The sequence below is a fragment of the Rattus norvegicus genome, chromosome 7 (genome assembly GCF_021556685.1).
Source record: "Rattus norvegicus strain SHRSP/BbbUtx chromosome 7, alternate assembly SHRSP_T2T, whole genome shotgun sequence".
Classification (NCBI taxonomy): domain Eukaryota; kingdom Metazoa; phylum Chordata; class Mammalia; order Rodentia; family Muridae; genus Rattus; species Rattus norvegicus.
Genome location: NC_141540.1, coordinates 140,182,663 through 140,209,766, shown reverse-complemented (window position 1 = coordinate 140,209,766; position 27,104 = coordinate 140,182,663). Strand labels below are relative to the sequence as shown.

The 27,104-nt window shown below is 52.6% G+C and overlaps 1 protein-coding gene and 1 long non-coding RNA gene across 3 annotated transcripts in view; one reads left to right on the top strand and one right to left on the bottom strand.

The window, feature by feature from the left end:
* Positions 1 to 27,104, top strand: part of Nckap5l (NCK-associated protein 5-like) — a 38,117-nt gene that overhangs the window by 8,361 nt on the left and 2,652 nt on the right. Inside the window, exons 1-12 of one of the 2 annotated variants that reach the window (XM_087557585.1) lie at positions 12,429 to 12,542; positions 14,300 to 14,342; positions 16,048 to 16,197; positions 16,612 to 16,680; positions 16,765 to 16,803; positions 17,348 to 17,467; positions 20,667 to 20,780; positions 21,775 to 24,395; positions 25,657 to 25,816; positions 25,987 to 26,068; positions 26,357 to 26,665; positions 26,754 to 26,896. In XM_087557585.1, the coding sequence (XP_087413711.1) occupies positions 16,087 to 16,197; positions 16,612 to 16,680; positions 16,765 to 16,803; positions 17,348 to 17,467; positions 20,667 to 20,780; positions 21,775 to 24,395; positions 25,657 to 25,816; positions 25,987 to 26,068; positions 26,357 to 26,665; positions 26,754 to 26,896 (3,768 nt within the window). In that variant the 5' untranslated portion in view covers positions 12,429 to 12,542; positions 14,300 to 14,342; positions 16,048 to 16,086. 2 annotated transcript variants of the gene reach the window in all.
* On the bottom strand, positions 5,936 to 8,979 carry LOC134479570 (uncharacterized). Its single transcript, XR_015626013.1, has 3 exons — positions 8,693 to 8,979; positions 7,672 to 7,835; positions 5,936 to 7,095 (listed from the first exon to the last, which is right to left on the bottom strand). It is a non-coding gene; the product is annotated as an uncharacterized LOC134479570 (long non-coding RNA).

The window sequence follows — 27,104 nt, the reverse complement described above, 5'->3', positions numbered from 1 at the left end:
CTGTGTAGACAGCACCTCACTTCCTGTGCCCCCTCCCCAGAAGAAGGCTAACACGCTTGGCTCTGTAGTCGCTTCCTCCCCTCCCCCACTGCTTTCCTGGAAAGCCTTCAGGCATTGAGAACAACAACATCAAAGGAAGCTGCCCCAAAGGGGCCGTGAGTGCTGCTCGGACCACACCACCATCCTTTGCAGCTGGAAGACTAACCAATCATAGACCTTTCCATGGTACCATCCTTCTGTGCCCTGCTGGCAGAGATGTCAAAGTGGGCTTACCCCCATTTTACAGAGAATAAAATCAAGGCCCAGAGGAGTTCATAGACTTTCTCAGTCTCTCCTTGGCTCAGGCTCTAGCCAGAATCAGAATCTGGAAATCACACTTCCATTTGTAGGCTGAAGGGAAAAAAACTTAAGAGTGAGAGCCCGTGAAATAGACTTGCTGTCTTCTCCAAGTCTGAGCTGGCCCCTTAGGAGGAACATCTGGATTTGCCCTGCTGGAGCTGCCTGGGTACAGAAGGCTGACCACAGCCTGCTCCTGTTAAAAGAGATCTAGGCACAGAGCTTGGAGGAGTGGGTCCTGGGGTCAAGTATGGGGAGCTGGAAGGGTATCTGGCTGCTTCCCTGGAACTGTGGGTGAGCCTGAACCAGCCTCGGAGCCGCTGTCAGCTTCTGTCATCTATCTAAGCAGTAACCCTTGTTTGTTCCACCATTCAACTCTGCTGTGTATCACCTCCCAGGCCTCCAACTTTCCTGAAAGCCCCATCAAGTCTCTGATTACACCAGTGTACTCATGCGTACACATGTTCATGCACACATGCATGCAGTCTGTCTGTCACTCTCTGCCGTCATCCCTTGAGACATGTTCTCTAAACTCACTGGTTCTGGCTTGTCTGACTGGCCAGTGAGCCCCTAGGATCCACCTGTCTCTGCTTTCCTAATGCTGGGGTCACAAGCAGAGGTGGCCATGCCTGGGTTTAGGTGTGTCAGGGGGATATGAATACAGACAGTGTCCACCCTGGATCAGAACATGAAAAATACTCATCTTTGGTGACCTCCGGTCTAGCTGCCCTAAATCATTCCGCTTGCCCATGCACCCAGAGTTTCCTGCCTCCTTTCTTCTGTATGTGGTCTTCTGTATGTGCTCTTCTGTATGTGCACTTCTGTATATGCACTTCTGTATGTGCTCTCCTGTATGTGCTCTTCTGTATGTGCTCTTCTGTATGTGCTCTTCTGTATATGCACTTCTGTATATGCACTTCTGTATGTGCTCTCCTGTATGTGCTCTTCTGTATGTGCACTTCTGTATGTGCACTTCTGTATGTGCACTTCTGTATATGCACTTCTGTATGTGCTCTCCTGTATGTGCTCTTCTGTATGTGCTCTTCTGTATGTGCTCTTCTGTATGTGCTCTTCTGTATGTGCACTTCTGTATATGCACTTCTGTATGTGCTCTTCTGTATGTGCTCTTCTGTATGTGCACTTCTGTATGTGAACATCTGTATGTGAACATCTGTATGTGCTCTTCTGTATGTTGTACATGCACATCTGTATGTGCACTTCTTCTATCCCTGGGAACTAATCAACAAATAAAGAGCCTGTACATTTGGGGTGCAAGTCACAATGCTGTTTGCTTGCTGGTTTGGTTGTGAATTTGTTTGGTCTGGTTTTTGGTTTCTTTCAAGACCAGAAATTTTGTGTGTAGCCCTGGCTGTCCTAGAACTTGTTCTGTAGATCAAGCTGGCTTTAAACTCAGAGATCCACCAGTCTTTACCTCCCAAGTGCTAGGATTAAAGGCATATGCCACCACCTCCCGGTTTACAATGTATTTGTTATTATTTGGGTGTTGTTGTTGTTGTAATAGGGATTAAATCGAGGGCCTTACCAAGTTCCCAGGATAGCCATAAACTCTCTACAGATCAGAACAGCCTTGAACTTCAAATCCTCCTGCCTCAACCTCATGAATACCTGAAATTACACAACTGTGTCAGCAAGCCCAGCCTAACATGAGTTGCTAAGACAACTCTATGGCATATGCGTTGCCTCCCATGTAACTGAAATCTTGTACACCTCGACCACTGTGGTCCCACCAGAAAACCCTAGCCCGGTAACTGCCATTTTGTTCTGAACTCTATATGGTCCACTTTTTCCAATGTCACACAGGAAGGAGAGCATACAGTTAAGTAATTACCTGTGCACCTTACTTGTTTCATGTAACGTAATGTCCTCCAGGCTCTTTGCGTTGTAGCAAATGACAAGGTTTCCTTCATCGCTAGGACCGAATGGTGTTCTGCTGTGTTTGTCTGTCTCCTTGGGTTTGTCATTCACCTGTTCACTCCCCCCGACTCCTTCTGGCTGTTGTGTATGATGTGCAGTTAACACGGATGCAGGTAGCCCTTGGCCTGCTCAGAATGGGTTGTTTCTGCTTTAGTAATTTGAAGAGCTCTATACTGCTTCCTGTAAGCGTGATGCGGTCTGCATCTCTCGGCCGTGTGTTGCCAGCACTTGCCGGCTTTCACCGTTTCCATGAAGCTATTACAGTAGGTGATGTCTTATTGTGGTTTGGATTTCTATTCCCCTGGTGGTTAGTGATGTGAGTATTACACATTTACTGGCCATTTGCTCATCTTTTGTGAAAAGTCATTTCGGGCTCTGTCTCCCTCCCCCACCGCCCCCCAGGCAAGGTTTCTTTGTGTATCCCTGGCTGTGCTGGAACTCACTCTATAGACCAGGCTGGCCTTGAACTCAGAGTTCTGCCTGCCTCTGCTTCCTGAGCACTGGGATGGGGTGCCCCAACACATCTGGCCCCTTAGCTTTTTTTTTTTAAGGTTTAAACTTTTTTCATGAGTTTATGAGGTTCGAATTTTTTTAAGGGGGTGAGTGGTCGAGACAGGGTCTCACTGGTACCCCTGGTATCCACTTGCCTCTTTTTTCCTACTTTTAAAAATAATTTAGTTATTTTATGTGCATTGGTGTTTTGCCTGCATGTATGTCTGTGTGGGGGCGTTGGATCCTGGAGTTACAGACAGTGAGCTGCCATGGGGGTGCTGGCTGGATGTGAATACGTTCTGTCACTTCATCTTCTAAAAATCGTTCTGCTTAAAGAAAAATATACAAGTGGTAACATGCTACTATATCTGTTAAGTGTACACACACACACACACATAGACACAAACACATATTACATATACATGTGCACACACAAACACACAGAGAAGGAGAGAAATGAGAAGTTGGAAAGATAAGAAAAGTCCAGGACCAAAAAAATCCCCTCACTGATCTCCCACAGAATGGAGTGAAATGTTTGCAATGTATATGGACTGAGAGGTTTATCTTCAGAACATGTAAAGAGTACTGATGTCTGTTTAGAAAACCCAGTTTGAAGGGCTGGAGAGATGGCTCAGTGGTTAAGAGCACTGACTGCTCTAACAGAGGCCCTGCGTTCAAATCCCAGCAACCACATGGTGGCTCACAACCATCTGCAACGGGGATCTGGTGCCCTCTTCTGGTGTGTCTGAAGATGGCAACAGTGTATGTATAAATCAATCAATCAATCAATCAATCAATCTTTTTTTAAAAAAGAAAACCCACCCAATTTGAAAGTGGGCAGAGATTCAAATAACCTTTTCTATAAGTAAAACTTTAAAAATCGGGTGCTGGGCTGGAGAGATGGCTCAGCGGTTAAGAGCACCCAACTGCTCTTCCAGAGGTCATGAGTTCAATTCCCAGCAACCACATGGTGGCTCACAACCATCTGTAAAGAGATCCGATGCCCTCTTCTGGTGTATCTGAAGACAGCTACAGTATATATAATAAATAAATAAATCTTTAAAAAAAAAATCGGGTGCTGAAGAGGTGGCTGTCAAGAGGACTGGTTGCTCTTCCAAAGGACCTGGGTTCAGTTCCCAGCACCCACATGGTGGCTCACAACCCTCTGTAACTGTAGTCCCAGAGGATTCTGTCCTCACTGTCGTTGCACACATACAACATACAGACTTAACATGCCAGAAAAAAAAAAAAAACCACCCATGTACATAAAATAAAAAGAGGTTAGAACCCGGGGTAGGGGACGCTCTCAATAATGGCCACCATTGTAAATCATCTAGGAATTATAAACCAAAGCCACATGAACTGGTATGGTAGTACACATATTTAATTCTAGCACTCGGCAGCAGAAGGCAGAAGGATCTCTGTAAATTCAAGGCTAGGGTCTTACGTAAATATAACAAGTTCCAGGCCCGCTGTGTAGTGAGACTCTCAAAGCCAGACCACAGTGAGGACCGCTTCTTACAGTTATGAGTGCCTAGGATCAGAAAAGCAGGTTGCGAGCAGTGAGGGTGTAAAGAAATCACAGCCCTCAGACTTGGTTGGTGAAATGGAAAACTGTCAGCTTTGGAAGGCAGCCTGGTACCTCCATGAACAACTAGAAGTAAGTCACATGATCCAGCAGTTCTACTCACAGACCCCTAAGAGACCTGAAAACATACAGCCATACACAAATGTGCCCATAGATCATATTATTACAATAGCCCAAAGGTGCAGACAGCCCCAGTGTCTGCTTCAGGGAGTGGATAAACAGAACTCGGGCTGTGCACAGGCTTAGCCGTGAAGAATGGGCCGCAATAAAGCTTGCCGCATGGTGAACTCTGAACAGACTGTAACGGGGTGAAAGGAGCCAGTCACAGGAGGCCACTTACTGTGTGATTCCATTCAAACAGAATGTGCAGAATAAAGAAACCTACGAAGACAGAAGCTACACAGCGGTTCCCCTGGCGGAAGCTGCTAAGGGAAAAGGCAAGAGTAAATAAACGGTCTAAAGTTGATGCGATTGGCCACTTACCTGAGTACAGCAAAATCCACTGAGTTGTGTGTGTCCCTCTGTAACTTGTAGATGTTCTTTGAGGCCAGGTCTCTGGTCTCCCAGGCTGGCGTTCAGCGTGAGAGCCTCTCACCTGCGCCTGAGCATGCTCAGAGGGTGTGACAACATACCGGCTACACAGTTTAATCGGGTGGGTTGTATGTGGCATGGGGACTCTGCTCCGAGGCTTGGTAAAGTAAGTGCAGGTAGAAGGCAGGGAAGACTGGGAAGAGTAGCTTGGGTTTACTGCTGTGGCCATGACCTGCCACTAAGGACACAGAGTAAGGAAGGGGAGAGCCACAGCCCACAGCCCTCCTTCCATTTAGGTTTTGTTCTTTAGGGTTTTCTTATTTAATGAATGCTTTGTGAATTTCACCTCTTCTTTCCCAGTCCCACTCATCTCCCCTTCATATCCATCCTCTACCCTTGCAGCCTCCCCCCTCCCCCATATCAAAGAAAACAAAAACAAAAACAAACAAAAGAAAGAAAAGAAAACATCTCACTGTGGAAGTTGTGATGTGTCCCAGTGTGTCACACAGCACACCCTTTTTCCAAACAGCTTTATTTGCAAACGTTCATTGCTATGAGTCATTGGTCTGGTTCATGGCCTCTGGTCCTCCTACACCATCCATACTGGATCCTCACCGGGGCTCCTCCCAGTTATCCTGCTGTTGCCCTGTGTCATGGAGATCCTGCAGCTTTGGATCTGCAGGACCGGCCCCTTCACATGCTCTAGCAGTTCATATGTGGGGTGTATGTTGGGGTGGTCAACTCAAAACCCTGGATCTGGGCCTGGGTGGAAGTTGAGTTGGTCACCCCACCAGCTGTCCTGCACCTGAACCTCGAGGGCCAGCTCTCCTGGTTTGCCCAGGTCAGGGCCAGGGCCAGCTCTCATGCCTGAGGATGGCTCCTTTGGGTTTTTAAATTTTGTATTGTTTGTTTGTTTTCTTTTGTTTTTCTTCCATTTTGAGAAACTTTGTGATGTGTGACAAAACTTTTTCTGGGGAGACACAACATACACATCTACTCACTCTAGATAGGGAACCCAGAACAGACCAAAGTATGGATACCACCAAAGTCCAATTTGGTGAACCGTTCCATTTTATTGGCGTTACTTAGAGGAGCAGAAATGACTGAAAGATGGCTGTGTCACCAAAGGAGACTCCAGCATGAATGGCAGCTGACACAGCAGGGAACCTGGAGCTCGCTGCTCACTAGGCCAGAGTGTCCTTCTACAGGCTCCAGAGTTTTAAACCTCACCAAGCAGCTCAGCTGGCCTCAGGAGTCCTCTTTGTAGCTTTTCTCCTCTGAGAATCTTCATTGCAATTCAGTTTTCTTGACCTTAGAGGGACCCTCAGCTTTTATTTCATACTCTATTGGGAAGGAGCCTGATGAATCTGTTCAGTTTCAAGGACTTCCTGAATCTATTTCAAGTTGTTCACCTTCTTGTTTAAGGAGCTTCTCTGAGGTATGGAATGTTTCAGCCTCAGAGAAAACCGTACCACAACCCTTTGCTTTGAAGGGAGTTATTGAAAAGCTTTGTGTTGGAGCAGTGGTAGAGTGAGCAGAGCACTGGTTGCTTTCCCAGAGTACCTGGCTTCAATTTCTAGAACCCACATGATGACTCACACCCATATGTACCCCATTTTCGGGGACTCTGATGTCCTCCTCTGACCATGTAGACGCCAGGCGTGTACCTGGCGCACACGTATGTACAGCCAAAACACTCATTTACATAAAATAAAAAAATCTTAAAGTTGCCTGAGAAGTGTTTGAGTGGATGCTTAACATGTTCGAGGCTCTGAGAGTAATTCCTAGTATGCAAAAAGTGGATGGGGAAATGCCTTCAGAAGGTAGATAGCAAAACCAGATGTGTCAGTCAAGATGAACTGGCCTCGGCAGGGAAGAGACAACGCTGTGCTCTATTGGGTGGTAAGTAGGGACAGACGATTCGTTTTTGTGATTTGTTTTGAGACAAGGTCTCACCGTGTAGCCCTGGCTGACCTGGAACTCAGTATGCAGACAAGGCTGGCCTTGATCTCATAGAAATCCACCTGCCTCTATGCAAAGTGCTGGAATTAAAGATGTGTCCCTGCTGCTGGCTTCTCCCCTGTGGGGAAACGGGCGGGTAGCTTGCAGACGTCTGAGGAGAGCAGAGGAGGAATCATGATTTCATGATTGAAGGAGGAGCTCCGGCTAGAGGCCTTCGTACAGAGCTGGCAGGACCCACAGCACAGGGGCCCCTGCGGTTGGCACAGAGAAAGGAGAAAAGTAGGTAAACAACAGCTGGGGACAGGAGTGAGTGTCTGTCCCTTGCCTTTGCCTCTCCCATTCCCTGCAGAAAGGATTTGCCAGAGGACCTGGGGATCTCCAGCCAACAGCTACAGTGGCTCTTCAAAAGTGGGTTCAGTCTGGGCTTGACTTGTACTTCCCTGGATGCACCCAGCTAGGGGAGTGGGAAAGTAAGGTCAGGAGTTCAGGCCAGCCTCAGATACTGGAGACACTAGATAGAGACAGACCGACAGACAGACAGACATAGATAAATCAGGAGTTCAGGCCAGCCTTAGCTACTTGGAGACATGAGATAGACAGACAGACATAGATGGATCAGGAGTTCAGGCCAGTCTCAGCTACTAGAGACACGAGATAGAGATAGACAGATGGACAGACAGATAGATAGATTATAGATAGGTAGATAGATGATAGCTATATGGATGAATGATATAATTGATAGATGATAGATGGATAGAGGAGAGGAGGATAGATAGACAGGCAGACAGACAGTGTAACTTCTCCACTGGGTTAGCCATCTTTCCCACCTGTAGGTAGTGGTAACAGTGATAAACTGAACTTTCTTTCTCTGTCCTGGACGGCTGTTCTGGACGGGTGATCTGGACGGGTGATCCTTCGGGGCTCTGCAGTAACCTGGTTGGTAGAATGTTCATCCCTTGGTTGTTTGATCCTCAGCACTGCAAAAACAAAACTAAAAACCAACCAAACATGATTCTCAGGCCTTTTGGCATTTAAACACTATGCATTCTCTTTAGCACAAGATTTATTTAGTCTGTGTTTTCGTAGGCTTCAAACCATAGCTTTCAGGCCTGTGGCAAGATAGAAATGTGGTAGCCAGGAAGCCGTGGGAAGAGCCCCCTCTGCCCTCTTGCTGCCCTTCCAACGCTGTGTTAGAACTGAGAGTTTTGGCTCACTTAAAGGCCAATGAGATGGCTCATGCTGGCAAAGGCATGTGACACTAAGCCTGACATCTGGAATTTGATCTCCAGAGAGACCTATGGTCAAGGAGAGAGCTGACTCCCAAAATTGTCCCCTGACTTCCACACATGCACCTTTGTGTGCGTGCACACAGACAAGACAGACAGACGGACAGACAGACATGTGTAAAAACAGGTGCATTGAGATGGTTAATAGGCAAACACACTTGCCACCAAGCCGATGGCCTGAGTTTGACACCCAGGACCCACATGAAAGGAGAGAAGGTTCAGACCTTCAGACATGCACCAAAATGAGAACACATGTACACACACACAATGCACATATCATCATCATCCATGCACACACTCATCATCATCATCATCATACCACCTAGCTGTGCCCTTAATACCAGTACTCAAGAGGCAGGCAGCTCTCTTAGTTCAAAGCCAGCCTGGTCTACACAGCAAGTTCCAAGCCAGCCAGGCTACACAGTGAGGCCCTGTCTCAAAACAAACAAACAAAAAATAATGAAGTGGACTAGAAATGTTAGAAACAATAACCATGATAACATATCCTATGAAAATAGTCATATATTCTGAAACAAAAAGTGGAGAGTGTCTGTGTTCTTACTGTTTGCGAATCTGGCGTCTGATGTCATAGAGAGCAGTGCGTCCCTCGTATCGGCTTCTGTGAGGCAGGCATCTGCTGTGGTCATGAGCAACACAGTCTCTGGGAAAGGCCACTGGGGAAGGCAGGGAGTGATGCAGGTAGACAGTGTCATGACTGTGAAGTAGCTGTGACCTTGTGGGGTCCCCGGGTCCCTCTGTGAGAGTTACTGTTCTAGAACAGTCCCCACATAGTGGGAAGGAACCCCTTCCTGAGAGACTGACTACCTGAAGTCACACAGAAACTCAATTGCCTTCTGGTCTGACACTCCCCATCTCCTTAGCTGGGCTGGCCTAGCTCTTGGCTGGCCTTCTGGGAGTGGGGCCTCGGCTGCTTGGCTGCTGAGCCCCTGGTGTGTAGTCTACAAATAAACCCATTGTGTGGAAACCCCTTCCCTCTCCCCACCTCCAGCAGCTGCTATTTTTGTCATTGGGTTATGCCTTGGACAGGGAACAGATCTCTGAGCACTGAGATGAGGAATGTTGAAATCCAGAGGTCTCCGAGGGGCCAACAACACCCCACACTGCCAGGAGGAGTCTGGTCCTGCTCTTAGTTGGGTTTGGGAGAGGTAGGTTCTCAGAGTGCCCGTGAACGGAGTCGGAAGGCATCATTGCAGAAGGCTGTTGTCTGGGATGGCCACTCCCCCTTGCCTTCTTTCCCTGTGGAAGGAGTGAGTCCAGTTGGAATTCTTAGGTGCTTTGAGCCAGAGATCAAGTGGACTCTCTCGGGTCTTACCCGGTCACTATTCACACCCTCTGCAACCCGGGGCTCTTAGCTAGCTCTGTGCTTGTTGGTGCAAAGGTTGCTGTTTATTTATAAGTGGACCCCGGGTGTGACAGGCCAGGATTCCAGAGAGCAGCTGGCCTGGGAGCTGAACTGGCTGCTGTCACAGATGAGTCTTTAAGTAAGCCCCCATCTCTTCCTCCGTGCAGCTGCCCACTCCTCCCCCACCCCCTGCCCCTGGCTTCTCTCCCAGGAGGACGGTGGGGAAACAGCTGGGAAGTGAGGGACTCCTCTGGGCCAGAGGCCTTGGCCGATGTCCCAGGTGAGGAGAGAGAGCCCAGACAACCGTGCTTCACACTCACACACTGGAGATCAGGGGCTGGGACACAGACCCTCTGCTCTCCTTGGCTGACTAAAGGCCAGTACAAGATCTGTGTTTGAGGTGCAGAAACTTTGTTCGTCCGAGCCTTCTAGATTTAAAGGGGCCGCAGGGCTGAGGGCTCAGTGCTTTGCGTGTGCAAGACCTGGCCTTGGGTTTTAGAGATGACAGTATTTCTCTGTTGGCTTCTTTGTGGCAGGGTCTGCTGTAGCCGAACTGGCCCAGTTCTGCCTCCCTGCCCAATCCCTGGATTACAGGCACAAGCCGCTGGACTTCAGAATTTTAATTTTTACTGTGTGTTTGTTTTTTTTAATATTTATTCATGTCTATGAGTGCACTGTCACTCTCTTTAGACACACCAGAAGAGGGCATCAGATCCCATTACAGATGGTTGTGAGCCACCATGTGGTTGCTGGGGATTGAACTCAGGACCTCTGTTAGAGCAGTAATGCTGCTCTTAACCACTAAGCCATCTCTCCAGCCCAAATTTGTTTATTTGGATTCTTCTTCTTCTTCTTCTTCTTCTTCTTCTTCTTCTTCTTCTTCTTCTTCTTCTTCTTCTTCTTCTTCTTCTTCTTCTTCTTCTTCTTCCTCTTCCACCCCCTCCTCCTCCTCCCCCCTCCTCTTCTTCCTCCTCCTTCTCTCCTCCTCCTCCCCCTCCTCTTCTTCCTCTTCCTCCTCCTCCCCTCTTCCTCCTCCTCCTCCTCTTCTTCCCTCTCCCCCACTCCTCTTCCTCCTCCTTCTTTTTTTAAGTTTTTCAAGACAGGGTTTCTCTGTGTAGCCATAGCTGTCCTGGAACTCTCTGTTGACCAGGCTGTCCTTGAACTCCCAAGAGTTAGGCAGCTCTCCTACCTCTGCTTTAAGATCACAGGTGTGAACCACAGGCCTGACCGACCAGACACTTCTTAGCAGTTTTCCCTTCCGTTCTCTCTGCTGCTTGTCCTTACCCCTCTCCACTGAAGTCACTTCCCTGTGAATCAGGCCCCTTATGAGGGGAGGAGCCTCTTGCTTGCTGTTCTAGCAGAAGCTTCCAGTCAAGTTAAGAGTTTCCGAACCCAGCCTCCTCCCCACTACCCAGCCTGGCTGGCAAGGAGTTCTCTGATCCAACCTTTCTGATGGGCTGTGGCACCACACAGAGGAATGCTTAAACCAGGGCCATCCTAGGATCCAAGTGTGGGTTTTCCCCAGCAACTGGTTGGACTAAGCCCCAAGGGAGGAGGAGGAGGAGGAGAGTATTTTCCTGAGACATCCCACATGTTCAGCCTCTGGGGAAAAGACTTACACGGGTTTTGTTTAATGCCGCTCATCGTGAGGAGATCCAGGTGACCCTGTCACTGTGCACTCTGGCGTTCACTAGAAGGCAACAGGAAGGTTTTCGTTTTTTTTTAAATCTTTAAAAAAAATTTTAAGACTAAATGACTGTCCCTGAGTGTTCCAGGCTGGCTTTGAACTCTTGAGACTTCTTCCTAAGCTCCTAAGTCTTCCAGGCTTGTGCCACCACACCTACCTTCTTTAATAAATCTTCAGCTTCCTAGGATGTAAAGTTGCTTCCCACCACGCCTGCCAACCTACGCCCACGTGTTAGAAGGAGAGAACCAACTGCTACAAGTTACACGAGCTGACCTCCACGTGTGAGTTGTGGCACACACTTAGGCACACAAACACACAAGTGTAGCATAGATTTAGATGTGACCCCACCCCCGCCCCCATGCCACACGTTTAAGTAGCAGGCTTTTCCTGTGACTCCTCCCAGTGTAGCTGACAGCTTCCTGCTCTCTGCTGGTGGCAGCCTGCAGAGTCCACCCTGGGTTGGCCAGGCCTCTGGAGCAGGGCACGGCAGCATTTCTCCCACAGGATCGGCCGTGACTCTCACACAGCTTAGACAGGTCAGGTCTCCAGTGCATCCCCGCGGGACTCAGGCCTCTGCCTCTGTAGGGGTCACATTTGGAGCAGGTAGTGGTCACCTTTGGGGTGTGTTGTCTCCTCCCGTACTAAAGTACGGAAGACTACAGTGGCCTCAAGTTCTGGCCCTCGCTCCAGCCTGGCATGCTTTTTCGTGATCTTATGAAGAGACATCCTGGTGAATGACCTCTGTGCTCTGTTTTGGATTTCGTCTTCGTGGAGAACACTAGCTTCCCCTAGCTCTACCTTATCATTTCCAGGCGCTAGGCCTTGCCCTGTGCATCCCAGTCACCTTACCAGGACGCAGATGTCTTCATTCGTGCCAACTGCCCTTCCCTGGGGGCTGAGAGGAAAGCTGATGGCCACTGGTCATCAGGAGTCACAGACTGGAGCTGGGGATGCTAGGCGGACAGATTCGGGGTGAGGGCAGAGCTGTTGAATGGTGGATGTAACCTGAGGCCTTTACATTTGTGCGTGAGAAGGGAAACGAGTTCTTAAAATTGTTTTCATTTTTTCCCAGCCCCCCACTTCTAAATATATCAAATGAGATGATGTCGGGAGAAAATCAGATTATACCGAGTTCATTTTACAATGTTAAAATAACAAGGGTCTTTAACTTTAAAGAAGATTTATTATAATCATCGTATGTGTATGAGTGTTCTGCCTGCAGTGTGTAAGGGCATCATGTCTTTGCAGTGCCCCGGGAGGTCAGGAGAAGGTGATGAGCCCCCTAGACCTGGAGTTGCAGGTGTTTGTGAGCTGCCACGTGGGTACTGGGGACTGAACCCTCGTCTTCCACAGGAGCAGAAAGTGAGCCATCTCTCCAACTGCCGGGAGTATATGTTTTTGTGGAGTGTTAACAATTAGTGTTAAGCCAGGTGGTGGTGGCGCACGACTTTAGTCCTAGCACTGGGAGGCAGAGGCAGGTGGATCTCTGAGTTTGAGGCCAGCCTGGTCTACAGAGTAAGTTTCAGGACAGCAAGGGCTACACAGAGAAACCCTGTCTCAGGAAAAAAAAAAAAAAAAAGAGGATTACATAGTTCTTCCTTTTCTGCTTTCAGAGGCACACGCCCACTATGCAATGTGTGAATATACTAAGAAGGACGATCTCAGTGGCAGAATGCTTGCCTGGTATGCCATAGGACCCCTGCCACTGACACACACGCACACGCATACAGCACACACATACGTGCACAAAGACACACACCACACACAGACACACATACCACACACACACACAGAGACATACATGCAAACACATACACACACACACACGTACACCCCCCCACACACACACATGCACAGAGAGAGACACATAGGCACAGAGACACACACAGACACATACACGCGCACACATATGCGCACACACACATAACACACACAGAGAGACACACACACACCACACACACACACACACACACACAAAGGCTTCTCTCCTTGGCCTCAGAACTTGTAGCTGACTCTTCTCGAGTGTTGGAGGCAGAGACCTGGGAAGGCTGGGCTGTGCTGACAGGGCAGAGGCCTGGAAGGGGAGGTCCTCAGAGAACAGAGTAGGCCAGGCTAGACAGTGCCTAAGACATGTAGACACCCTGCACCTAAGACTCCAGTGTGGGGACCCTGGAATTTGGGTTCACTGTGAACCCAAGACTGTTGCAGACTTTGTACTGCCTGATCAGAAGTGTCCAGTGAGTTCACGCCGAGCACTGTCTGTCACCTCAGTGTGCCCTCTGCCTGCCCTTCCTACTGAGTCGTCTTACCCATTTCTTCCTAAGCCAAGAAAGTTAATTCTCCGGAGTCAGTGTCTTAACTCAAGTCCACCCAGCTGTAAAGCTCTGGGACTCCATACAGCAAGCTCTGCCTACTGTGGCCTTGGGACTGGACAGAGCTTGCATATAAATTGTCTGACATAGCTGAGGGTATGGCTTAGATGTGTCCAGCTGAGCCCACAGAGCCGGGGCACCCATGTCTGTCCAGCATTCTGTGTGAACGAGCTGCAGGGTGGCAGCAAGATCCTTTACCCTGAAATGCTGGTAACCCCAGCCTGCGCTGTCAGAGACATTAATGCAGGGGTACACAAAAGCCTTCTGACACTAAACACACACAGGGTAGACTCAGTGTACATATAGTAACTATTCCTTAATTTGCTCTAAATACAGGCACTGATTATAACATTTATCTCCTCCTGTGATCGGGAGAATTAGAGGCAGTGTGGGTTTGGAAGGGCCCTGAAGTCTCACCTGGGAGGCAGTGACTTCTGGCTCGAATCTGGGGACCTTGGTGGGGCGAGTGGAACCATGTCACTGGACAGAAACTGGGAAGGTTGAGTGGACTTAAGAGGTTGGCCCTGGTTCTTCCCTCTGAGCGCTTTCCCATCGGGGGTTTCATCTAGACCCACCCTGTGTGGGCCTCTGCCTATTGTCAGAGCTTAGTGCTGTCTCCCTAATGTCCCTTGTCCGTTAAGTAGAAGCTTTGAGAACAAAAGGCAGGGCTCTGGGCTTACTCCAGACCCACTACATACACGCACTGAGAGAAGGCAGCCCTGACACCGCTCCTCTGTTCCTTTACAGGTGAGGTGACGCCTCTGGCTGCCAGCGTGAACGTGCCAGCCTGGTGAGGGGACTGGGGCCTGTGCATGCTGGTGACAGGGACTGGGAGAGGGGCTGGGCGTGAGAGAGGCTATACTGTACCTCACAATGGAGGAGAGTGAGGGTTGGGCGCTGAGAGGCTTCCTCTTCTCTCATCCACAGTTGCTAATTCTCTTTTGTGGGGCCTTTAATCGGGCAAGGACCAGGCGGTAGAGCCATCGGCGGAGGCTGAGGGGCATGCACCCCTGGGCACCAAGGTTCCACATAGCAATCAACCAAATAAATAAATAAATAAATAAATAAATAAATAAGCCAGATTTCTTTTGGCTCTTGGCAAGGAAGACAGTGTAAAGTGGCTTTGTCTGTGGTGGCAAAAGTCTGAGGTAAAAACTGTTCACAGCTACTGGCTGGGAAGCCGGGAGCCAGGAGGTTAGCGACCGAGCTGCATCCTCCAAAGGCATAAAGATTGCTGCTCCGGAAACTGTGGGCTCAAGATGAGCTCATGGGCGACATTTCAGAGTCAAGCCGTGACATCTGTAACAGGAAGGGTCTAGGACGAAAGGTGAAGACTTGTCATTTCAAGCTAACAGCAACATCAAGAGCCTCGTTGATGAGACGCACACAGTCCGTGACAGTCCGAGACCTGCTGTGCTCGTGTGCGTCCAGGGTAGACTAGTCTCTGGTCCTCGGTCTTTGTCCTGCATGCCAGAGTACACAGGAAGAGTGAGGTTGGTCAGAGAAGTGGGTACTGTGTGCCCAGTGCGCAGAAGCTGACAGCCTTGGTCAGGGGACCATCCTAGAGCTGCTGAGAGCCCATCAAGCACAAGCAGAGCTTGAGAGAGAACAGTGCCCAGGCTGCAAGGCAGGTGGCACCAAGAGGCACCAGCAGAGAGACCTGTGTGTGCAAAGCCGCTGGTCCACTGGGACCTGGGTGGCAGTGTTTTAAGCTCTCTCAGGGTGCCTGGATTGATTGGAGCCAGAAGAGGGAGTGTTGAAGACACAGACGGTGCTTCTTGATGTGTCCAAGAGGAGACATAGCTGGCTTGTGGGTGCTGGGAAGCAAACCTGGGTCCTCGGGAAGAGCAGCCAGCCCTCTTACCCGCTGAGCCATAGATTCAGCCCATCCTTACTTTTCAAATCCCCTTCGTGCCGGGCATGGTGGTGCACACCTTTAGTCCCAGCACTCAGGAGACTGAGGTAGACAGATCTCTGTGAGTTCAAGACCAGACTAGTTTACAGAGTGAGTCCAGGACAGACAGGGCTTGTTACACTAAGGAACCCTGTCTCATAAAGCCAGATAGATAGATAGATAGATAGATAGATAGATAGATAGATAGATAGATAGATAGATAGATAGATAGATAGATAGATAGAGATAGATAGATAGATAGATAGATAGATAATAGATAGATAGATAGATAACTATCCCTTGGCAGACAAGTGTTACGTGTCAACAGTGAGTTGCATTAGTTAAAGTTGTTGTTACTTTGTAAACAGGGATGTTGAGTCCCAGGGCAGCTGATTCACTAGCCGAGAATTCGGAGTCTAGGCCCCCATGCAGGGCGTGTGTGAGGGCTGGGGTTTCTATAGGCACAGCCTCTGTCAGGATGGGGCGAGTAAACAGGAGTTGCCCAGCCTGACCTTGAGCTGTTACGTTATCACCAGTGTAACAGAGGTCACTAGAGAGTTTTGTCATCCTCCTCCTGTCTTCTCTTCTTTCCTGGGAGTAGCCTGCCAGGTCTTGTTCCCAGACCCTGACTCCTAAGGCCATGGACCAGCCGGCCGGAGGCACTGGAAACCTAAGGCCAGCGTCTGGCGAAGACAGCAGCATGGAGCTCGGCACCTGCCAGGAGCTGCTGCACCGACTTCGGGAACTGGAGGTGTGTGGTGGCAGACACGGTAGGGTAGCAGTGCCCAGCAGAACCCCGGGAGTCAGGGCTGCCCACCTCTGAGCTCAGGGCGGAGAAGGCTTGCCAGGTGGGATGGCTGGACGTTTCTTTACTAAAGCTCCCCCTGGGAAGCCCCTGGTTCCTCTTCACTCTCCAGTTCAGGTGGCAACAAAGGGTATACAGCTGCCCTATACCCCGAGTGTCTTTTCTCCCCCATCTTTATGGCCCTGCTGGCTCCAAGGACAGTGGTGGTCATAGAGGCTACTGGGTATAACAGTCAGATAGCCCTGGCCCAGGAGTTTAATGGACAGGGCAAAGCTTGCCCACTCTGCCCCCGCTCCCTCACTCCTGGGCACAAGGAATACAAATGACCTCAAGGTTTCCTTTTCCACCTCACCCCTGTAGGCAGAGAACTCGGCACTTGCACAGGCTAATGAGAACCAGCGGGAGACTTACGAACGCTGTCTGGATGAGGTCTGTGGGGTTTATCAAAGGACAGTGCTGGGACGGGGTGGGTAGGCACAATGCTAGCTCAGCTAATGGGCTTTGTGTCCCCAGGTTGCCAACCACGTGGTGCAGGCGCTACTGAACCAGAAGGTGAGTGGATTCAGGACTCTCACCCCCACCCAACTGCTTCGAACAGACCAGGGTATAGTCAGGAGGCCCTGCCCCGGGACTCCAGAGACCTGCGCAGCCAAGCCTCACCCACCACAGAGTGGCCTAGGAGGAGCTCCCTTGGGCTCATTATTCTCTACCAGGAAGGAGGGTGGGTTTGATTTGAGCTGAAGTACCAACTCTTACCCAAACCCCAGCCGACTTCTCTATTGCTTTCCAAACCCGTCCAACGCTGTGAGGCTCATCGGCCTCGAAAGTCTTCCTTGGGTCACTATGACACGGGCCACTTGGACTTTGGGGTCACCCACGTCTTGGGTGCCCCTCCCTTTTGACACGGTTTCTAAGAGGGAGGAAGGCAGCTGCAGAGGTGTGGAAGCGACAGAGACTGGCCTTTATCATTCATTAGGACAGTAAACCTAGAGGACTCATCCCCAGAGGCTATATGTAGCTGTGAGTACAGCTGGTGGGGCGGGAAGTCACTCTCCTGCCTCCTCACCTTTACTTCCTGTCCTTCCTGTGTGGACAGGACCTGCGGGAGGAGTGCATCAAGCTGAAGAAGAGGGTGTTTGACCTGGAGCGGCAGAATCAGATGCTCAGCACACTGCTGCAGCAGAAGCTACAGCTCACGACCAGCTCCCTCCCTCAGGTGGGCAGACACTCCTCAACACAAGTGTGGCCATGCAGGGAAGCCACACTTGGACTAACAGACTTGCATGTGAGCTGAAGGAACACTTCCCAAGTCCCTACAAACTCGTCTGTCACACTGTTCCCAGGTTCTCCCTACTCAGCCTGGTAGCAACCTTAGTTGTTGTTGTTGGAGGAGGAGGGGGAGGATAGGCTTTCACTCTGCATCACTGACTGGACTTACACTCAGGTAATCCTCCTGCCTCAGCTACCCAGGTACTAAGATGAGCAGCATGGCCCTCACTCCCAGCGCGCCCCTTCTTATTAACAGAGAAAGTTCGGATTTGCTCCTGCCCTGTGTGGAGAGTTGGGTGGAGGCTGCAACGCAGTTATTTCCAGCTCCCTAGAGGCCCCTGTGGCCACTGACGTGGCTTCTTCCTGGCCAGGGCCAGGGCAGGGCTAAGCATAGGAGCCCAGAGCTGTGTGTCACAGGGAGGACAAGAACGGCACTTCACCCCGTTAACTGAATGTGGACGGCAGCACATACTGGCTTGCATGTTCACAGACACTGTCTTCTGCTGGCAGCCTGGACCCTGCCCACCCTGGGAACAGCTGGGCGGGGGAGGGGGTGGCTCTGGGAATGAGTGCTGGGTCAGTCGTCACGGATGTCACTCTGTCAGGAGTCCCAAGGATGGAGTAAGAGAGAAGAGCAGTCTGGAAGTCAAGGAGAGTAGCAGGCTGCTTCTGAGGGCAGCCAGCCCCTGCCCCCATTTTGACTAGGAAAGAAACGCTCTGTCGGGGCAGAGCTGAGCCATGTCTGTCTGAACGCGTGTGTCTGTCTGACTCCCTATGAACCGGGTCCCTGGCAGCAGTGGACAGTCCTCAGTTGCCCCTGCCGCTGTTGTGCCTCTGCAGGAACCCCTGGGCCCAGCCGTCACCAGGCTCCCCCCATTCCAGTGACTGGTAACCAAACTCAGAACAGCCTAAAGTCACTTTTTAAAAAACCTGAATGAACTCTGGGATCACTAAGGTTCAGTCCAGTAGATCTCTCCCCCAAGTTACCATGATGCAATGGAAAATTACAGGCGTTAAATGTTGGCCTCAAATAAACTGGGGTTGGGTTTTTAACTGAACTGCTTTTTAGCTAAGCGTGAGCTTGGGCAAAGTATCAAACTATATAAACCACAGATTTCCCCCTTACAAATGGGCACAAAACGCTTGCCTTACTCGTCCTTGCAAGGATTAAATGAGATAATATACAGTGCTTGGTTCACAGAAAGTCAGTCAACGGCAGTTTAGTATTAGTGTGACTCCTAGGGTGTGCTTCGCTAGGTTGAAAGCTCCATTGAGCAGACACTAATTAAGCTTTCCTTGGGAGCCAGGCCTTTGCCAAGGCCTGAGGAACTGAACTGATCTCAAGGCCCTGTGGGTGTTACATCCTGTGCATGGTGAGTGTGTCCCTGGACGGCTGAGACAGCCAAGAGGCAGTCGATGGACAGCCGTGCTACAGAGTCAAGTGTGACAGCCCTTCTTGTCCCGGGTACAGGATAGGGGCAACCAGCCCTCAGAGGACTAGGAGGCCTGGGGGATGGCTTGCTTGGTGGTAAGGGACTTGTCATACAAATGTTAGGGCTTGTGCGTAATCCCCAGCACCCCGTGTGAAATGCTGGACAGGACGCTGTGCACTTACAGTCCACGCTCTGAGATGGACACAGGAAGGACCCCGTGGTCCACTGGCCAGCTGAGCCTACTCTTTGAGCCCCAGGTCCTAGTGATGAACCCTATTTCTAAGAAACAAGGCAGGTGACTCCTGAGGAACAGCCCTCAAGCGTGTGTGCGGGGGTGTGTGTGTGCGCGCGTGTGTGTGTGTGTGCATGTGTGCACGTATGCACACAGACTTAAGAAAGTTCCTGCAAGGAAATGACATTGAACCTGAGTGTGGTGTGAAGAACCTGACAAAGGGTCTGGAGAAGGAATCCCCATGGAAAGGACCCCCAGACCGTGGCAACGCTTTCAGCTTGGGTAGATGAAGGATGTGTGAAAGGAAGTGGGGAGGAAGAGCGGGAGCTGCTGGAAGAATCCACAGGCCCGGGGGAGAAGATCTGCAGCCATCGGCCAGGGAAGGAGGCTTCACAGCACAAAGGCACTCGAGGGAAGGACGTGTCCACTTCCTTGTGCAAGACTAAACGCCACCGAATGAAGTCAAGAGTATCGGAATGCCAGGCACTGTGAGGCCAGAAGTGCAGCTCTGGGCTGCAAGTGGCCAAAGGCAAAGCCTAGATGCTACAGGGGTTTAAAGGCTGCGGGGGACAAGGTGAGTGAAGGGTTAAAGCTGATTCTTCCCCGTTCAACATGCAAGAACTCTGAGGACCAAGAGAGTCAGCAAAATAGGAAGCCGGGGCTACTTGATCCTTGTACAATCTGGAGAGTGGTCTCCCATTCCCATGAGACCAGGGAACACAGAATGACAGCTCGCTGCCGTGTGTGTGTGTGTGTGTGTGTGTGTGTGTGTGTGTGTGTGTGTGTGTGTGTGTGTGGTGTGTGTGTGTGAGAGAGAGAGAGAGGAGGGGGGGGGAAGCGCATGCACAGCAGAGGTCAGCCTTGGTGTGTGATGTCCTTCAGATGCTGTCCACCTTGTCCTGGAGAGACACAGGAAAGGAAGAGGGCCTGTTGCTGGCCTCTTGCTAGCTGCAAGCTGGAGTGAACTGTGCACACTACTGTGCCTGGTTTTTGTGGGGAAAGGGGTATGGGAAAGTGTTCATTTTTTTGAGATAGGTCTTCTCTGTGTGGCCCTGGCTGTCCTGACTGGCCTCGAACTCACAGATATCCACCAGCCTCTGCCTTCCGAGTGCTGCCACCGCCTGGCATGGCTTCATCTTCTTAGATCCTAGGTGGTCAGAGCAGGAAGGGACGCTCGTGGTGGTGTTCTTTTTAAGGGAGAAAGCTAAGTTGTTTTGGAGCCGAGGTAGGTGCACTGGGTCGGACCTGACACTGTCTGCTGTGCCATGCCCATGTCTCCCAGCCCAAATCCTTTGCTCTAGTCCGCTTCTACATCACCCAGACCTTTACTGTCTTCAGACTGTGCCCTGTTTTTAGGCTGCCTTATCAGCAAAGGGTCAAAATTAGAGCCATATCATAGGTCAGGAGGCATCCCTGGAGGGGCACGGTGGACCTGTGCCTGGCTCTGTGAAGGGTCAATGACAACTGTGCTCTCTCTGCAGATCCCACTCACCCCACTCCAGCCACCATCAGAACGACCAGCCTCCCCGTCCCCAAACGCTGCTGAGGAACCAGCCACCACTCTGCCTTTAGGACACTGTGCTGGGCCAAGAGAGGTAGGAGCAGCGGGTCCTGGGGTTTGTGTCTCACTGGCTAAAGGCTCCACTGCAGGTTCTTAACAAGTCTCAGGGGAAAGGCTGTTTCCTCTGCAGACTCCTGTCCGGGATTGAAGTGTGAGCCCTCAGCTGTCAGCCCCACACCAAGAAAAACAGGCCCACCCCTCCCCCCAGTCATGGCCTGCAGGCAAATGTATGAAGTCATGCATCGGAGTCCCAGCACACACTTGCAGACTTTCCATGCTGACACCAATCTGCAGGACACCTCGGGCCCTTACTTTGTGGGATTAAACAATCGCTATCCTCATTTCAAAGGTGGCACCATGACACTTAGAGGACAAACGACTTGCTGAAGGTCCTGTGAAGGAGGTAGTGAAGGAGGTAGAGCTGGACTTGCTCTCCTGACTCCAGAGCGCATGTAGTTAAGCACAGTGCAGGGCAGGGCCAGGTAACAGGAGGTTTGCACAGGGCCATCCCCAGGCCCACTGGCACTCCTGTCTGCCAGTCAGCTCTGACTGGGCAAGGCCCAGGCTTGCCTGCCGCGGATGACTGAGGTCTCAGCTATGATGCACCCCCTTCTTCTTTACTCTCTGGGGCCAGCACGCAGGCAGGGTCCCTCCATCCTAGAGCAAGCACAGGCCAGCACTAACTGGTCAGGCTGGCTGTGTAAAAAGAGTAGTGGGAATGGAGGCTGGACATGGGGGACCCAGTCTACTCAGAGGAGAGTGAGGTACGACAGCCCAGCTTGGCAGGGCTCAGCCATCCTAGAGGAAGCCAAGGCATCCTATCTGCCATCAGAATGACCAGCCTTCCCGTCCCCAAACACTGCAGAGGGACCGGCCAATCGCTGTGGGACAGACAGGGGAATGAGAGCTTGTTCCTAGAATACTTTTCTGAAATGTTTACCTTAAGGCCTGGGCCTCATGTACCAGCTGTACAGTCAGATAGCAGCCACACAGTCAGCCTCTCCTCCTCACGCCCTTTCTCCTCCCAGGTGTGTTGGGAGCAGCAGTTACGCCCAGGCGGCCCAGGCCCCCCGGCCACTCCACCCCCAGCGCTGGATGCCCTGTCCCCATTTCTTCGGAAGAAAGCTCAGATTTTAGAGGTCCTGCGAGCCTTGGAAGAGACTGACCCTCTGCTTTTGTGCTCACCCGCCACCCCCTGGAGACCCACAGGCCAAGGCCCTGGATCCCCAGAGCCCATCAATGGCGAGCTCTGTGGCCCACCACAGCCTGAACCCTCACCCTGGGCACCCTACCTACTGCTCGGTCCTGGGAGCCTAGGGGCACTGCTGCACTGGGAGCGTGCCTTGGGGGGCCCTGGGGAAGAAGAAGGCATCAGGCAACCCTGGGCTTCTAGCAGGGCCCCACTGCCAGCCCAGGGCCCCGGCGCTGGCCCACACTGTGCCCCGGGCAGCAGCTCCTCGTCATCTTCTGATGAAGCAGGAGACCCCAATGAAGCCCCCAGCCCCGACACCCTGCTTGGTGTCCTGGCCCGCAAGCAGTTAAATCTGGGCCAACTCCTTGGGGACACAGAGATTTCCCTCCCAGCTTTCCTGGCTGGGGCTACTGGCCCCCTCAGCGGCGACCACCCCCACCCAAGTGCTGGGAAGCTGTCCTCACCAGATCCAGGAGCCCCACAGGTGTCCAAGTCCAAAGGCCTCCCAAAGTCAGCTTGGGGTGGAAGTGCCCCAGAGGCCAGCAGGCTGGGCTTTGGTGCTACCTCAGAGGGCCAGGGGCCCCTTCCCTTCCTCAGCATGTTCATGGGTGCAGGGGACGCCCCGCTGGGCTCCCGGCCTGGCCATTCCCACTCCTCTTCTCAGGTGAAAAGCAAGCTCCAGATTGGGCTCCCTTCCCCCGGGGACGCCCAGGGACCCCTCCTGCCCTCTCCAGCCAGAGGTCTCAAGTTTCTCAAGCTGCCTCCAGCCTCAGAGAAGGTCCCTAGCCCTGGAGGTCCCCAGCTCAGCCCTCAGCTTCCCCGGAGTTCTCGAATCCCTTGTCGCAACAGTGGCTCAGATGGCAGCCCCTCCCCACTGCTGGCACGAAGGGGTCTGGGTGGAGGGGAGCTTTCCCCAGAGGGGGCACAGGGCCTGCCCAGCAGCCCTTTACCCTGCTCTGCAAACCCAGACTCTGCGCAACTCAGAACCTCTCAGTCGGCTGTGTCCACTACACTGTCTGCAGGGCCAGTAGTGTCTCCCTGCTTTGAAAACATCCTGGACCTTTCCCGGGGCACCTTTAGGGGTTCTTCCACAGAGCCACCTCCATCCCCACTGCAGGTGCCCACCTACCCACAACTGACTCTCGAGGTACCCCAGACCCATGAGGTCCTCAGGAGCCCTGGGGCCCCCAGCCCTGGCCTCCCGGGACCCTGTCCCTACAGCAGCCCCCAGGAGAAGAGTGTGGACAGGGCAGGCTCCGAGTCTCCCCATCTCAGCCGCAGGACCCCATGTGGCTCATCCAAGAAGCCTGGCCAGGGATCAGGGCGACGACCTGGTGATCCTAGCCACACACCTCTGCGAGACAGATTGGCAGCACTTGGAAAACTGAAGACGGGCCCAGAGGGGCCTCTGGGTCCAGAAAAGAACGGAGTGCCAGCCCGGTCTAACACAGAGAAGGCCAAGGCACCAGTGCGGTCAGGCGAGTGTCCTGGAGATGTGTCTCCCAGCACGAGACCTCTCGAACAGCCAGAAGCTAAGGGTATCTTTCGGGGAGCAGTAGCCTTGGGCACAAGCAGCCTGAAGCAGCAGGAACCTGGACTTACTGATCTTGGTGCCCGAGTCTATTCCTCCCACTCCATGGGAGCTCGAGTAGACCTGGAGCCCATCTCACCAAGGAGCTGCCTCACCAAAGTGGAGCTAGCCAAGAGTCGGCTAGCAGGGGCTCTGTGTCCCCAGATGCCCCGCACACCTGCAAAAGTGCCAACCTCAGCCCCTAGCCTGGGCAAACCCAAAAGCCCTCACAGCAGCCCAACAAAGCTGCCCTCCAAGTCACCCACCAAGGTGGTGCCCCGCCCTGTGGCACCCTTAGGCACCAAGGAGCCCCCCAAGCCTGACAAAGTGAAGGGCCCACCTTGGGCAGATTGTGGCACCACGGTTGGCCAGCCTACATCCCCAGTACCTGGTCCGGTCGACCAGAGCCCGGGCCCAGAAGGGCCAGTACCACACTCAGCCATTGAGGAGAAGGTGATGAAGGGTATTGAGGAGAACGTGCTGCGCCTTCAAGGTCAGGAGCGGACTCCGGGCTCCGAAGCCAAGCACCGCAATGCCAGCAGCATTGCCAGCTGGTTCGGCCTCAAAAAGAGCAAGCTACCAGCTCTGAACCGCCGCACAGAGGCCGCCAAAAACAAGGAAGGGGCCGGTGGGGGCTCCCCGCTCCGGAAAGAAGTCAAGACAGAAGCCCGGAAGCTGGAGGCTGAGAGCCTCAACATTTCCAAGCTGATGGCGAAGGCAGAAGACCTGCGCAGAGCGCTGGAGGAAGAGAAGGCATATCTGAGCAGAGCCCGCCCACGGCCTGGGGGCCCAGCCACAGTGCCCAGCCCCAGTGTGGGGCAGCCACAAGGCCAGCTAACCGGCATGTATCAGGGTGCAGACACATTCATGCAACAGCTACTGAACAGGTGAGGGCCTGGGACCAGGGGTCAGATACTCAGTGGGCCGGGGAGTTTGAGCTTCCCAGGGGTCAAGGGGAATACAGTGCCAGCCTGTGAGCTGGTGACCTGGCCAAGACAGAAGTTAGGACTCAGAAGAGGGGGTTTCCTCCCCCATCCTCCTCACTGGCTGGCTGGTGTTAACTCAGTGAGAATAGCTTCCATTTGCTGTATTAACTTTCCCAGATCCCTGTCCCCTGCAGCCCCTCAGGTACCCGAATACACTAGGACTGCTTCCTAGCTGGTTGGATGAAAGTCCACCTTGGGGCAGGGACAAGAAAGCTCCCTTTTGACCCCTGCCACTACAGAGTTGTGGTTTAGGGAAGGGGACCACTTACAGTGTTTACTCTGTCTGGGTAAAAAGGCTGAAGGAGTTAGACCCTGGAAAAGGCACTAATCCTAGGCTACCGTGTTCTCAGAAATCCCGGGGCGGCAAGCCAGGACTGATGTATGTAGTCCTGAGTGTGAACTGGTCTGTCAGTAAGCTAGGGACAGTGACCCTGGGAGGAGTTGAAGGTGGGGTCCCGTGTTCTTTCCTGCCCTTCTGTCTCTCTGCTTGCCCCCCCCCCACCTGCCTCAGGAGGTGCTGAAGACAGACAGCATCCACAGGTCCCTCTCCCAGGATGGGCAGCAGAGGACACCTCTCTAGGGCCAGCTGTATTGGAGGGTTTGTGGCTGGTGTGTTAGTCTGGTTGTATCACTAATTAAATGTGTTTCTAAGACAAACTACTTTTATGAAGAGGATCGTTGTGGCCCATGGTTCTAGAGACCTAGGGGCCACATCTGGTGATTGCCTTCTAAGTCCTGTGGCAACCCAGAGTGTCAACGGGATGAGGCATGGAGTGTGGTGCTTGCCATCTGTCTCTTTAAAAGCCACCAGTCATGGGAGTCTGTGTCCTCATGACCATGACTATGACTAATCCTAGTTGCTTCCTGAGAGGTTCTACCTCTGAAAGCATTTTCAGCTTTTTGTGCTTGTTTGAGACAGGGTCTGAATATGTAGGCTGGCCTGAAATGCCCTGTGTAGACCAGGCTAGCCTCGAGTTCAGAGCCCCGCCTGCCTCTGCGTGGTGCTGCCCAACAACAGCATTTGCATCCCAGCACCTCATTGGGAATGTAATGGTATATTACAACGCCTAAAGCCTTGACAGACACCCCAGCTAAGCCTGGATCTGAGCAGCTGCAAGGCACCCACCACCTTCCCTCACATCCACTACTCTCTGGTCCTCAGGGTGGATGGCAAGGACCTGCCCCCCGAGAGCTGGCGGGAGCCCAAGCCTGAGTATGGGGATTTCCAGCCAGTGTCTAGTGACCCCAAGAGCCCCTGGCCTGCCTGTGGGCCTCGGAATGGCCTGGTAGGCCCGCTGCAGGGCTGCGGAAAACCGGGGAAGGTAAGTTCACGATCAGGACCTGCGCTGAGAGCCCAGCTCCAGTCCTCCTAGGCACCCAGAAGCCGTTAGTCTACCCTGTGCCTACCACCTGGCCTCCCACACCCCAAAGGTGCTATGGGGGCCTTGGGGAGGCACCGGAACGGACACTCGGGTCTTCTGTGCCCACACAGCCCATCAGTGAGCCGGGTAGGCGGGAAGCGATGCCCCCAGAAGACAACCTGGCCGAGCCAGTGTCCACCGCGCACTTCACAGGTCAGCAGGGTCCCCTTCTCTCCCGTCGCTGCCGCAGCAGTGCCAGGTCCTGGGTGGCATCTTGATGCTCAGCCCTGACTGGGGATGTGGATCTCGGTGGTGCCATAGGGATGGTTCTCCCTGCCCTGAGGGGCACCTGTGAGAAGCTGAGGGAGAGGTGCAGAGGTGGGGTGAGTTCTGCAAGAGGAGTCTTTGGAGCCATGAAAACCCTGAGTGGGATGGCCTGAAACTGGGAGAGGGAACAAAGGGTCTGAGCCTCACACTTCTGTGCGTCCTTCTCCTCCACAGCCTGTGGCTCCTTGACTCGGACCTTGGACAGTGGCATTGGGACCTTCCCACCCCCAGATCACAGCAGCAGTGGAACCCCCAGCAAGAACCTCCCCAAGACCAAGTCGTTTCGTCTGGATCCCCCGCCAGGGGCGCCCGCAGCTCGGCCTCCAGGCCTCACCAAAGTCCCCCGCCGTGCCCACACGCTAGAACGGGAGGTGCCAGGCATAGAAGAGCTGCTGGTGAGTGGGCGGCACCCCAGCATGCCCGCCTTTCCTGCCCTGCTCACTGCTCCTCCAGGACACCGCAGCCACCAGACCTGTCCTGACGGTGAGTGTCCCAGCACGTGGTAGGACACCCCTAAGAGGAGCCTCAGGGCTGGACAGATAACGTCCACTCTCCCCTTCTTCCTGGACAGATCCCTGTGAAGACCCAGGCCCTCCCCCGCCTGTCCAGCTGGCCAAGAACTGGACCTTTCCCAACACCAGAACATCTGGCAGCACCAGTGACCCCTTCCTGTGCCCACCCCGACAACTGGAGGGACTGCCTAGGACCGCCATGGTAAGGTTACAGAAGGGAGAGGAAAGAGGGCTACATACCTGGAGGGAAAGATTGGAGGGTGGATGTCTGTGAGGTACGTGCAGCCAGCACCTCCAGGGGGAATGAGGGGGGGATAAGCTCACCCACCCATCCCATTTGGGGAGGTTTCCATTACTCCTCAGAACCCTGCCTCTGTGGACCCCCTCAGCAGTCCAGGCGAGTACGATTC